Source organism: Nyctibius grandis, chromosome 5, assembly GCF_013368605.1.
Source record: "Nyctibius grandis isolate bNycGra1 chromosome 5, bNycGra1.pri, whole genome shotgun sequence".
Classification (NCBI taxonomy): Eukaryota; Metazoa; Chordata; class Aves; order Nyctibiiformes; family Nyctibiidae; genus Nyctibius; species Nyctibius grandis.
In genome coordinates, this window is record NC_090662.1 from 54,385,520 (window position 1) to 54,399,539 (window position 14,020).

General features: G+C 40.3%; 1 protein-coding gene across 9 annotated transcripts in view; it reads right to left on the reverse strand.

Moving 5' to 3' along the window:
- Window positions 1-14,020, reverse strand: part of FGD6 (FYVE, RhoGEF and PH domain containing 6) — a 77,324-nt gene that overhangs the window by 29,164 nt on the left and 34,140 nt on the right. For all 9 annotated transcript variants that reach the window (XR_011048196.1, XR_011048198.1, XR_011048197.1 and 6 more), the window contains exons 5-8: window positions 13,990-14,020; window positions 4,528-4,679; window positions 3,541-3,697; window positions 2,231-2,318 (exon numbers count right to left, since the gene is read on the reverse strand). Coding sequence is in view for 3 of the 9 variants with exons in the window: in XM_068400863.1 (XP_068256964.1) it covers window positions 2,231-2,318; window positions 3,541-3,697; window positions 4,528-4,679; window positions 13,990-14,020 (428 nt within the window). In the remaining 6 variants the exon portion in view is untranslated. The remainder of the gene's footprint in view (window positions 1-2,230; window positions 2,319-3,540; window positions 3,698-4,527; window positions 4,680-13,989) is intronic.

The following is a 14,020-nucleotide window of genomic DNA, read 5'->3' on the forward strand; positions in this document are numbered from 1 at the left end:
GAAGTGGAAGTTCGCTTGCTGGACTGGAGAAGCTGTATAATTAAACGGAAACACAGCTGAGCTGCGCCTCTCCTTGGCTGATTTATGAGCCCACCTGCTCCTGCTTTTGTTAGCACAAAAGTAACTCCACTTCAAAGCAGAGCAACAATCTTGTGATGTGACCATGTAGCAGCAGGTTACCAGTACAAAGCTGTCCCACTGACACAGAACACCTAAATAGGAAGAAATCCCCGCTGACTCAGGCCTAGCAGCTTCGTTTCCTGGATTATTTTCGCTCCCCTGCTCTTACCTGCTGCCCCCTCCTCCCTCACCCACAGATCCCCCATCTTCGGCCGGGGAAGCTGCTGCATCACTGCATCTCACTCACTGCAACAAGAGATCCAAATATCTTGCATGTTCTCCAAAGGTTTTGCAGCACAAGTTTATATAGAGATTGCTCAATATTACACGGAGCTGATGGAAGGTAACGGAGCAGATGGGTCATCCACAGAGATACGGAAGAGTGAGAATCTCAAGGAAAACAGAAATGCATGATAGATTGAACCGACTGCAAATGCAACAGACTCAAATAACACCCCCCTCCCAGCCCCAGCATAATTAAATTCTTAGTCTGACCTCTTTTATTGCTCCCATAGAACAACAGAAAATTACTTTTCTAAATCAGCAGCCAGCATTGCAATCCCATTCCTGTCAAGAGCATTGGCATTTGCAGGTGTATTTAAAGCTGGGCAGCCACAGTAAGCTCTGCAGACTGAGGACACTCACAGCAACCCCCATCACTACAGAACGTTTTTTTCAGGTCTAGAACAGCCCTTCCCAGCCACAATGACAGCTAATGATCACGAGGAATTCCCCTTCAACGTCTAAGTTTTGTTTCAGTGCCATTCACCCCTGACATCTCTCGCCTTCCTATGTATATTGACAAAGGCATTTACTCCATCCTGATCCTCTGTTCAACCTTTTAAATTAAAACCTTTGAACTTACCCAAAGCTCCGCTGATTTTGGAGTCTGTAACAAGCCTATACCGTGCCCTAAGTCAGTATCCTTTTAAAATAAAGCAACTCCCCAAATGCCATTTTATGGTTTGATTTCATCAATTAAGTCACTAAGATTTTCCCCTGTGAAGAAGCCCATTTAACAAGGGCTTTTCATCCTTTTTTCAACACCTGTGAATTTAATGAAATGATTAAAATGAAAACAGTTAACGTTGATAACTTGGTAACTTCTGTGTAACACTTAAGTCTGTATCTCCCACAGCATCACTAGTCTAAGTACTTGCTGGGGAAATGCCAACGAGCTGCTACAGAGCCAAAAAAAAAAGGTCACAGAGCATTTTATTTTGCAGTTACTACATAAACAGAGGCTATTTTTAAATTGCTCATCAAGGAGCAGTGGCTTTCCAAAACAATGCCTTAAGTATTTCCAAATCCTTACAGGAGCCATCCCCCTCTTACAACAAACACATCTCAAAATACTTCACAAAGGAGGCCTCTATCATTGCCCTCCCTTTACAGAAAAGAAAGCACTGCATCATGGAGATAACTTGCTCAAGGTCACTCAAACATGCCAGTGCCAGAGCAGGGTATGGGGCCCAGATTTCCTAGTCCCAAACCAGCTCTTCACCTACAATGCCCCTGTAACAAGTCCTAAGCACTTACTACAGTTAACATACACTAAAAACATGTGTTTTGCATTTTAGGAGAATGGATTTTACAGACAGAACACCTGGGTGGGGGAGAAATGGAGAAGCTACTTGCAGAAGTTCACAGTTGCATAGACATCTTTCACTTCCTTCTCCTAGCTCCAATTTTCCATACTACCTTTTTCCTTCATAAAAAATAAAACAAAACAAAAAACACACCACAAACAAACCAAAACACCCAAAAACCAAAACCCAAAGCAAAACTAGAGCATTCCAACCCTCTAAGGAAATTATGGGCTTCTATTACCACAGAAACAAACAAAACCACCCCAGGTTTCATGTTTCCCAGGCACTGCTGAATGTACCATCAGAGAACATACCACAGCATTGGGAATGCACCTCACTTGTGTATCTTATTGCAATCAATATTAACAAATAAAGCCTCTAAACCTATGCCATGCTTTTAAAAAAGCTTCACATATCTGAAATCAGATAAACATGCTTTACAGATGGATACAACCACTTGCAAACAAGTTTCCTGGGACGTGTGAAGACTGGCTTAATCCTGTAAAAGAGCTTGACTGTACCTGTCAACAGGAGCCTGTATTGGGGAATCCTCTGAACTGGCTTGAGCAGATAGTGCTTGAGGGCCAGACTAGCGCAGCGGGGGCTCATCTGAAAGAAACATGCATAAGTAACGATTCTGTGGTAGTCAAGGGTTCCAGCAAAAGAAAACGTACCTACAAACAACTACTGATTACATTGGGTGGGCTTTATCTTAAAAAGGTGAGACTACTGAAGCGTTACACTGCACCACACAGCAAGCATTTCCCTGTGTGGAAGACTGCATGCAAACTTAATAATGACTTAAAAGACATCGGTAAGCACTTATACTCTCTGTGGATTCAAAACGGGTGCTTTTGCTTATGAGGATGAGAGGTGAAGTTTCCCAGAAATAAAGGAAACACCAGTGGCAAGGGCAACATGCTCCTTTGTAATTGCTGTCAACATCCATTAGGCAAAAAGGCAGAGAAGACCGCAGTGCTCACTGCAGAAGTTTTAATTAATCCACACCTCTAAGGACAACGCAGCATTAAAAGATCCATGCTTCAAAAATGTTAATAAGCTTGAGTTTGCATTCAAAATAATGTCCTCAAAAAGGCCTCTTTTCTTCTTCCTGTCTTTGCTGACTCTACCGCCAGGTCTTCCTTTGGCCACTGTAAGAAGCCTTTCTAACCACTTGTAAGCAAAGAGAGCAGGGATTACCCAAGGGGAAGCCCGTGTAATAGGAGGTAAATTCACAGTTTGTGTGGATCATGTGCTTAGGGAGCTTGCACCTCTTCTCTGATCTGTTTTAAGGGAGTTATGTAAAAATCTGGCAATGCTCTTAGGGGCATGAATCAGCTTTCATCTGATTGCTGCATGTGCTGGGTTTGAAACTTCTAGAAATATGCAGATGAGAAAATGCACTTCATAATGTTTCCAACTGATATGAAACACCATTCCTGTGAGTAAGCTATTGCCCTATGATGCGGTAGAGAAATCAAACTGGATAAAATGGGACAGTTAATTGGTACATAGTATGACCAGGAGACAAAACTAAAAAAAAAGCAGCTAGAGATTTTGTTAATGTGTCTCTGATATAATTTGCAGCAAGTGCTGCATTTTCTGAAAATCAAGGTCCTTTGTCATATCTCACAGTGGCAACCAAAATCACTAGTTACTTCACAAAATCTGAATTTACTTCTTTCTGCTTCCACTCTACTAAATCTCAAACCAAGACTGCAGCAAAGAAAAAAACCCCAACAAGTTGGAGGATAGTCTCTAAAGCCTTATGGAGGATTACAACTGCTGAAAAGACACAATATAGGATATATCTTACAAAAGACTACAGTACCTCGAAGTCCTTGACTACTGAAGCAAAACCTGCATTCTTCTTACACTGTTCATCTAATAGTGCAACATTTTTATCAAATTCTTTGATGTAAGTTGAATACATCTTTAAGTAGGGACCCTTTTTAACAAATATATCAGCAATTCTTTGATGTTCGAGCCTAGAAACAAAAACCAGAGCGATTAGAAAGAGCTAAAAAGAGTGTACATCTTAACCCTACAGCAAAACATCTACCTTTTTCACAGTAGGATGCGCTAGTTTATGTTCTGAACAAAAAGCTTACAGTTCAGCAGATAGGCATCCATCTCAGTAGCTACTCTGAAAAACCTGAAACCAGGCACACCTCGACACACTAGGTTAGTGTTAGATGACAACCACTTAATACACAGTCTGTTTAAAATGGTCTTGAACCGTTTGAACACTTTAGTACAACCTGGATTTCTGAGGACAGGATCTTCAAACTACAAGATGCAGTCTCCATCCCTTAACAGCAAGCATGGGATTGCAGTCTTTAACCATTTCAGTGACTTTGTACAGCTGATTTAGATCCACCCATCAGTGTAACTGAGAATGGACTTCAACGGGATTGTGGCTGTCAATCAGTGCTGTGCCTGGTTTGTAGATCTCAACTACCTTTAAAATGCAAACCAGCCTTCAGGACAGCCACCGCCTCCTCTAATGAAATTAGTCCACTTATCATGCCCATGCAGGCACCAGAACTTTCAATTAAAAATGAGATTTTAAATAAAAAAGTGTGATTGCTAAAAACATATATTGAGATGCCTTCTGGACCTTTCTGGATACATCTAAATGGCAAAAAGTACATCTAAATAGAAAATTATCATCTCCTGTACTTTCAAAGTCAATTCTGTCATTTAAGAAGGCACGTGAAACAGAAACGAGTCAAACCATGGTCACACAGAGTCACATAAGCCCCACAGATAAATTTCAACAACATCAAAGGAGTGGTATCCCTTTATTGATAGTCACCAGTGAGATAATCGCTCTTCCAGTTCCCTCAGGAGGTCCCGATTGAGTTCGTACAGCTGAGGTAGGTAGTACAGGATCTGATTCAGGATTCTGTCCTCAATCACTGGCTTTCCAAGCTGCCTAGAGGCATGTGCCACAGCATCCCGGAAATCCTGCCGGAGTACAAAGAGGACAGAAACCCCCCCTTCCCATGAGCAAACAGCCTTCAAAGCACCAACACAGACAGCGGAGTTTTCTCTACAGACATTCCAGGCGCTGCTCCCTATTACCGGAGGCAAGGCTGGTACCATCTGGGTTATGTTTCTCTGCAGCTTCAACTTACTCCCCTGGGACTGCCTTAATCCCTTTGGTTTGATGCTGGAGCTTTACTTCCTTGCTCCTGTATGCATACTATAGAAGTTCATTATTTTTATAACGCCCTTAAGAAATGTGCTGGTACTACATACAAGGAAACTACAGGGGGGAAAAAAGCTTCTGTCTGCAAAAGTACTGGTAGCCTTGAGTATCTTCTTGCTAAGATTTGGGTTAAAAAGCAAAATTATTATATCAGCTAATACAATCATAATATCTTATGTTAAAATCATACTAGTTTTCATAAGTCATCTACAAACGCCCTTTCGGAAGACGTGCTTCTTGGATTAAAATGTCGTGCCACAGAATGTTACTATATGTAGCAGCTCTTCTATATACAGGAAAATTAACATCTATCAAAAAATATATTGTAAGATAGGAACCATGGGATTTCAAATGTTAATAATGGTCAAAAGCAACACTGGTACCTTCAAAACATTTACAGGGAGGAGGAAAACCCCACCTACACTTGAAGGACCTTCTTATAGCATTTTTATGCTATAACTAGCTCCCAATAGGACAGAGGTGAGGCTTACTAGTCCTCATTAAACTACTTAGAATTAAAATCTTGGTCCCACACAAGTCAGTGTGGCCAGGATTGTATCGGTAATGAAACTCAGCATCTGTTAAGCGAGGTATTTTCCCTAATCAACATGCAAACACAATTTTCAGAAGAGGTTAGCAATTTAGCATTTCACTTGAAAAATAACACTGTCTAAACTGACAAAAAAGAAAATTCAAAGCAGGTGGTGTGCTGTATTATCGTCTCTCACTTGAAATTGGGCAACAGTGGAAAAAAGACAATCTGTAATAGCTCTTTTGGGGCTTGTGATCTGCTGAAACCTCATAACACGTGCACAATCCATAGGTTGCCTGAAAAAGATGATCAAACAATATACTCCTAAGTACAACGAGTTATATTTTAAATGTGCATGGGGTCCACACCTGCCTTTGAAAATCTGTAAGGGCCTCAGGTTGGAAAAAAAAAAAAAAAAAAAAAATTAAGCCCCCTCCTTCCCCCTCCCCAGGTCTACTACTACAGGTCTTACTAGCTTCTCACCAGTCTAGCATCTGGCACTATTTAGAGTCTCTCAAACTTAAGTTTCAACTTTCCCCTGCCCTCTCTCCTGATTACATCAGCTCTGGACAGCGTGAGCTCCAGACACTTTCTTGCTTTGTGACCCCCTGGGTCACCAAGGCTGTGACTGGGCAGAGTTATGACAAGAAACTGAAAGGAGATACAGGGCGATGGCTGTGATGGGGGAAGGCTGAGAACTAAATGCAAGGGAGTTAAAAAACAGATGGCGTTATTCATATGGAAATGTTCTGTTTTACATCCTCGGTGCAGACTAGTGACACATAGGTTAACTACCAGCTGCATCTTATGGGTTTTCCTGACCCTAGGGCATTGCTTAACACTGAAATGATACATGGAATTACAATGGCAAAAGCTCAAATGAGGCATTCTGAAGAGCTTCATGCAAAATGCATCATCATATTATGATAATATTCTTCCCCCCCCCCAATCACATGCACACACAACATACTGTATGTACTTTGCTATGGGATGAAACAAGAATTTTGTCCGAATGTTATAAGGCTACTTGCATGATGAAAAGAAAAGCAGTTTTGTCTGTAGTGTAATCAACAACCTCGGCTTTTCCCTGACCAACAATAAAAGGAGAGCAGGGAGCCAGGTTTAAGCACCAGTAGATAAGACAGGAATGTCATTTGTAGTTAAGAGCATTTATTTAAACTTCTAGATATAGCATTCAAAGAGTCTGCAGGATGTTTTCCAAATACAGAAGATTTGGTTTTTTGACTGGCTTGATCCAAAGCCCATCAGCTTCATCAGGCTTTTGGATCACACCATGAAAGCCTCCATCATTAAAACAGCCAACCAAACTTTGTTTCGTCACCCTCTCCATCCTCCTCCACAACTGAGTAAATGGAGGAAGCCCTGCAGAGAGGAACGCAGGGAAGAAAGATAAAGTGAAGCTTTCAAATGATGCAAACCAGCCTGCTAAACAACAAAAGAGCTGAACTTCAATGCCTTTTTTTAGTTTTCTTTTTTTTTTTTTTTTTGAATTATCAAGTCTTCACCACAGAAGCAGTAGAATGCATTTGTCACTGTTATCATATTAGGATTTATTTTTAACCTGGCAGTGGGTGTGAAGTAACTGTCATGCCAAGTTCATCTTGAGATAAAGAGTTGAAGGCAGAGAGCACATGCCTGAGGAGTGGTGGTAGGAAAAGTTAAACAAATGTAACAAGGTTAGAGCTAACAGTGTCTACACTTGAAAGTACTGGCCTTCTGAGAAACTAATTTCGTATCCAAACGGACAAAAACATAGAATAGGTCTGTTTTAATTACTGAAGTAAAATACGTTAACTTAAAAAGTAAGCCCTGAAATTTCACTGCAAAGGGTGGAAGGTATTCAGACAAGGACAACTTTTTATACAAGTAGGTGAATGACTTAGAAATTAGAAACTGCAGTGATAGCAATTTCATGCACCAGAACCTAATTCCTTCTAAACTAAATCTGTTCACTGCCAAATAAAAACAGAACTGCTGTTGCAAATAATATACACTTGCTCTGGTATCTATATATACCTGCAAGAAGTGATTCATATCACAAAAATTCAGCATATAGTAGTATATAACACTGCTTTCACCAGTCTGTTCAAAGACAGTCACCTGAGTTGTCCTAGAAATTATTCTGGTTGAAGCAATGTAGCAATCCATTACAGTGTATTTTAAAGACAGAGATTTATAATTTAAAATGAGCCTTTCAAATATTACAATCTTACTCATAAAAAAACCCAACAACTTGCCATGCTTTGGAATTAATGTGCTTATTTCACTGAAAAATATCATTTGCAACTCTAGACAGAAGTTTCATACGCTGCACAACAGAAAACAAAAGTTTACGCTAGTTATACCGAATCATCCCAGCTTCTTACCAGGATAATTTTTCCTTTCAGAAGGGGGGAGAGGCTATTGTACACTTTCTGAAGTGCTGGTTTACAGTTTGTAGTTCTACATTATATTCTGGTCCAATAATAATCTTCTGATACCACTTTTTACTGCGTAGGCAAAGACAATTGTCTTCACACAGCTACTTTAAGACAACAGCACTCATCACCGTCCCTGGAAAGCACATTCTTTCCAAGCCAGAAACAGTCTTATTTTATTCTAGAGGAGGACAGCATCCCACTGGGTACTTGTCCATATGAAAATCTAGTTTAGGCAGTTTTAAAGGCTTCTGAGTACATGTTGTTGCTGAATTACTGCCTGATAAGACATTGCCAACTTGAAAATGTTTAGGGAATTTTATTTATTCTATTAGTATACACTGCCCCTAGAGCTGTTCAGCTTTTAAACAATATCTGAGGAGGATACCACCGTCTCTCCTTTTGTTTCCTCCCACCCCTCCTTCAGTACAGCTTCCTTAAATAAGCAAAGGGCAGTGATATCTGAAATAATTCTGACCCTGTCGTGAATCATCTGTGATCAGCCCACGCACTTCCCCTCGCTCGGCAAAGGCCCTGACTCACAATCCCTCTCAGTTCTTTCCTCCGGAGGATTCCCAGCGCACAGCAAAGCGACCTGCCCACGTCAGTCTAGGGAGCAAAGGAACAAGTTTAGTTGTAAAACAAAAGAGGTACTGACCAGACTAAACCCTCACTCAGCTGCTGACTGGGTAAAGTGCACCTTCAGGCATCTAACAGCTGAATGAAGATAATTTCAAACGGGTGAAATTAAAACTTCTTGTAAATTTAACTGGAAGAGAAAGAACTACATGATCTAAATGTGGTCACGTATTTTACTCCTAAGGCTTCAACCAATATTCATCTTGGATCCGTTCTCCTAGAACATACCATCAGCAAAGCAAAAATAAGCCATAATCCCTTCCGCTGAGGTACAACTCCCAGCTAAATACACCTGCAGATAGCTCAAATATCAGTTTAATTTAAGGGAAAAAATATGTTTGCGCTTGGATGCTTTTCAAGGAACACACACACACACATCCTACGGGGCGGGAAGGAGGAAAGGGGAGGAAGTTTCATGCTCTGGGGAACAAACAGGCTGCTAGATGTGACAAACTGTAAACAGGACTGCTAGGAATACAGCTACAGAAGATTTCACAAATACATTATTTAAAATATAAATAAGCAGTCTTAACTATAGTTAGACTATTAGCCATAGACTGTTAAGTTAAACTATAGCAATGAGAGTTCACAAAGACCATGATTAAGTGTGGATCGTGACATTTTCAGACACACGAGATTGCTTCTGGAAAGCTGCCAAGTAGTTCCACACCTTTTCCTCAGGTAGTAAATTCATTTATAAGTCTTTAACAATATAATATATTTAATTTTTACAATAATCAATTATTGGACTGTGGTATATTCCCAGAACGTTATTGCAAGGAATAGGCTGGGTAGCAGACCAATGTTTCCTTCCAAACCAAAACTATTTCATTAGCCTTTTTAGTAAGATGACTACAGCTGCAAGTCATTATCAAATGCCTCAATCAGCAATTGTATAGCACTTCACAGACTAAAAATTTATCAACATATTCACTATAGACTGGTCATATATTAAAGTTTTACAGTGGGAGAAAAAGGAGTTGGAGGATGAGAGAATTTTTCACAGCCAAACAGTAGGTCTGTTGTAAGCCTGGACCAGAGGTCAGGACTTCCTTTGCTCCAAAATCCATATCTATTTTATTGCTCAATATGCCCACTACATTCTTTTTCCAAATCTAGTATGAATTATTTTTCATAACATTTGTCTACTATATACAAAAAAATCTAAGTTTACTATATATATAGTTTTTATATATATAATTTTGCAAATGTATTCTGAAAATAGAAACATATTAAACCAGAATTTCCCACTCTTGTAAGTGCCTCTGGAAGGATACACAATAGAAAAAAAAAAAAAAAAAAAAGAAGTTTGACTTCTAATCTGCCTTCTCCAATAAGAGGCTGATCTCATGGCTGCAGAAAAGTTACAGGTGCCTCCTGACAACCTCCTACTTGCTCTCAGAGTCCTAATAAGGACAGAACTGGGGTGCAAGTCAGAAGCACAGATCTAAAGGCTCAGGCAAAAGCCTGCAAGCCTAAGGTTTTTTTTACCCACACAGCACAAAATCACACACTAAGCCCTGCAGTGGAAGGAGCCATCCCAAAGAGCACGTTCCTCTGCTGGACCAGAAGCCTCACTGCCCATACTGTAGCAGGAGGGGGAAACGAAATCAAAAAGAGTGGTGGGTTTTGGCAAAAAAAACCCAAAAACCAAAAAAACAAAACAAAAAAGGACAAAAGAAATGACAGCAAATAAGCAAGGCAGCTTGCCCTTACAGCAAGAGGGTGCTGCTGAGGAGGTCCCCTCACTTCTGCAAAGCAAACCGTTTCCAAAGAATCTCACCACAAAGTGCAAATAGCACGATCCTGCCCGACTCCTTTTCCAGGAACACCAGCTGTTTTTTGGGCACAGAGCATCTCAGACAGCGGTGACAAGCTTACTTGTTTCTCTTACATCACTTATGTTTTACACCCATTTCATGGTTCCTTTTTTTCCTACAAGTGCCCTTAGGGAAGAAATAGCACTTCTTGCATCTCCTCAGTCCTTGTTTACCCTCTGGAAGCCATACATGAACCATCTCACAAAGATACATACAGATGAGCTGGTCCGAATTAAGCCTCTCTGTTTTCAGGAGTTTCTAAGAGCATTTTACTGGAATCTTGTCCTCTAGAAGAGTATTAAAATAGTTAACAGAAATACAGAGAATTCAAGATTATATCTAATGTTTGATTCCTCCCTTAAGCAACTGCATTCACCGAGTATGTTTGAGAGAGCGTGTGCAGATAAGTCCCTTATCTCTGTTATGAGCAGCTTATTTCATATTATAGAAGTGTCCCCAAGTGTTTTCTAGAGAATCTTTGTAGTCTGTCTTCAACAGAAGCAGCCACGTGTACTTAAGAAGTACGACAGTGTCCAAATAGGCAGGCACCCTGATATCTTGGAATAGTTGCTTCACCTAACTTGACTTTGTCAATATAAAAGAAAAAAATGCTAAAAAAAATTCAATGGTACTTGTAGCTAGTTTGCAACCACATTCCCACCTTCTCAATTTCTTTAGACTCCACTTCAAATGCTCTAAGCCGTAGCAACTTAAAAACCTGTTTCTTACATCAACAGTCCAGTTCCCTGGCTGTACTAAGAGCCATTAGCTGCATTAACTGGAACTGGTAAGACAGACTGAGAAGACTATTAATTTCAGATCATCACTAATGGAATTAGTTACTAAATTTCAAGTATTTACTCTTTGGAAAACCACTGATAGAGGGTTCAGAAGGTGTAATGGAGCCTCATCTGACCAGCCAAATCTTTACTATGGGTAAAATACCCCATCCTGGGGAGAACTTAAGTTTTAACTCCAGAAATCTGTCAGAGGTTGCTTCACTGGCAGTTAGTAACCCTGACACTGAAGCTAGTAAGCCAAAATGGTTCAGTGCACCTGAAATCAAAAGGATAGTTTTATCAACATTTAAATATTTTCCATAAGAAATATATGATTAAATAAACAGATTTAATAATGTCTGTGATGAACATATGCAAATCCTCAGGTATACCACTCTGTGGAAATAAAAAAATGTGTTTCTGCAACCTTTATCAGATATATGAAATATAACAAGGGCAAGTGTAGAGTCCTGCATCTGGGCAAGAACAACCCCATGTATGAGTACAAGTTGGGGACAGACCTGTTGGAGAGCAGCATAGGGGAAAGGGACCTGGGGGTCCTAGTGGACAGCAGGACGACCATGAGCCAGCAGTGTGCCCTTGTGGCCAAGAAGGCCAATGGCATCCTGGGGTGTATTAGAAGGGGTGTGGTTAGCAGGTCGAGAGAGGTTCTCCTCCCCCTCTACTCTGCCCTGGTGAGGCCGCATCTGAAATATTGTGTCCAGTTCTGGGCCCCTCAGTTCAAGAAGGACAGGGAACTGCTAGAGAGAGTCCAGCGCAGAGCCACGAAGATGATTAAGGGAGTGGAACATCTCCCTTACGAGGAGAGGCTGAGGGAGCTGGGTCTCTTTAGCTTAGAGAAGAGGAGACTGAGGGGTGACCTCATTAATGTTTATAAATATGTAAAGGGCAAGTGTCATGAGGATGGAGCCAGGCTCTTCTCAGTGACATCCCTTGACAGGACAAGGGGCAATGGGTGCAAGCTGGAACACAGGAGGTTCCACTTAAATATGAGGAAAAACTTCTTTACGGTGAGGGTAACTGAACACTGGAACAGGCTGCCCAGAGAGGTTGTGGAGTCTCCTTCTCTGGAGACATGCAAAACCCGCCTGGACGCGTTCCTTTGTGATATGGCCTAGGTAATCCTGCTCCGGCAGGGGGATTGGACTAGATGATCTTTCGAGGTCCCTTCCAATCCCTAACATTCTGTGATTCTGTGATATGGCATTTTTTATTTTATGAAGAATGCACACACACAGACCCTCAAAACTGGTGCCCGCTCTGACATGGACACTCACCAAGGTTCATGCTGCAGGCCAACGGACAAGTAGAGGACAAAGTATTTCCTCGACTCCTAATCTAGCATCCTTTCTGTTAGACCAGGCTGAATACATGTCAATCGTTATTGCTAGCCAACAAAAACATTTCTAATGGTTTGTATTTGGCAGTTAGAAACTAGCGTACTATCATGAATAGAGCTTCGATTTATCCATTAAAACAAAGCAAAACACATCCTACAGCATTGCACATTTACACTGTGCAGACAATCTTCAGTTTATCCCAGAAACTTCCTAAACCTCCTACTATTTTCCCTCTCCCACATTCTTCCTCCACTTGCCTGCATCCTCCTCACCAATGGCCTTTCCTTCCAGTACTGAGCATGTTACATGAAGAACTGGTACACTGAAAAGCGAAAAGCACCTTTAAGACACAAGTTATATGCCTGAAAAATATTATAATTAAAAATCATATAGCTTAAAACATGTCTATACTTATTAGGACAATTCTCTTCCTTTAACCAGCATTGAAGCTTGAGTTCTGTACTAGAAACCATGTTGAATATAAACTATACATTGGCCACAACTGCCTGACCCAGCTTTTAAAAACCAAGCTTGAACAGAGTAAGAAAATCAATTAGTAAAATGGAAGGCAAAAGAGGAATCAGCAAGTGGTGTGGTAAGTTTTTTGTTTCCTGAAAGATCCCCATATTACAGGACTACATACATCCATCTATAAGAGCCTTTGTTCCCAGTTTCACAGAACATGCTTCTCAAGAGACCGAGATAGACCAACGCATCTGTTTGCAATATAACCACTTCTATGGCCCAAGGAAAAATATCACTATGCTTGCACTTCATAGAGTGACAAAATGGTACAAACACATATCACTTAGAAGTCGACAGAAAGCACACAAAACGGAGCTAGAGAAAGATAAATTCTTCATTAATTTACTATTATCACCTTCAACACAGCATGTTTAACAGATGACTGGTCTGCATAAGGATGAATTAAATACTTAAACCTTGCTGTGGACGACACATTGTGCATACTACAATCGCAGCTGTTATCAGAAAGCAAGCACCTGTCAAAGAATTGCAGCCCAAAAAAATATGCTGCCATGGTGACAGATGCAGCCATTAGAGCTAATTATTTAGATTACCTAAAGAATGTGTATTTTTACGTACCATTTCTAAAGGTAAATTGTTCCTGCCTCCCCTTGCTACTTTAAAAGTTATTCTAACCAAATATTTTATGTTGGTTGCTATGGTACAAGATGGCTTATAAATATTACACTGATTTACATAAATGGATATATATTCCATTTTCAATATTCAAGCAATACCCCCACTCAGCTGGAAGACTGCATACATTAATTAAGGAGATGCAGAAAGAACCACCAAAATATTCATCCATTATATAAAATCTGAAACTTTAAAGTTCGGCTTAATTACATTAATTTTTATATGTTGAATATGTACACACCGCAGAAAAAAAGTCACATTCACTATAACAAAGCCTAAACATAGAACTTCAACAGATTAAACAAACAGAAGAGGAAACTTCTTTTTTTTACTTACAATGTGTAAGAGTTTTAGCACATCCACAAAC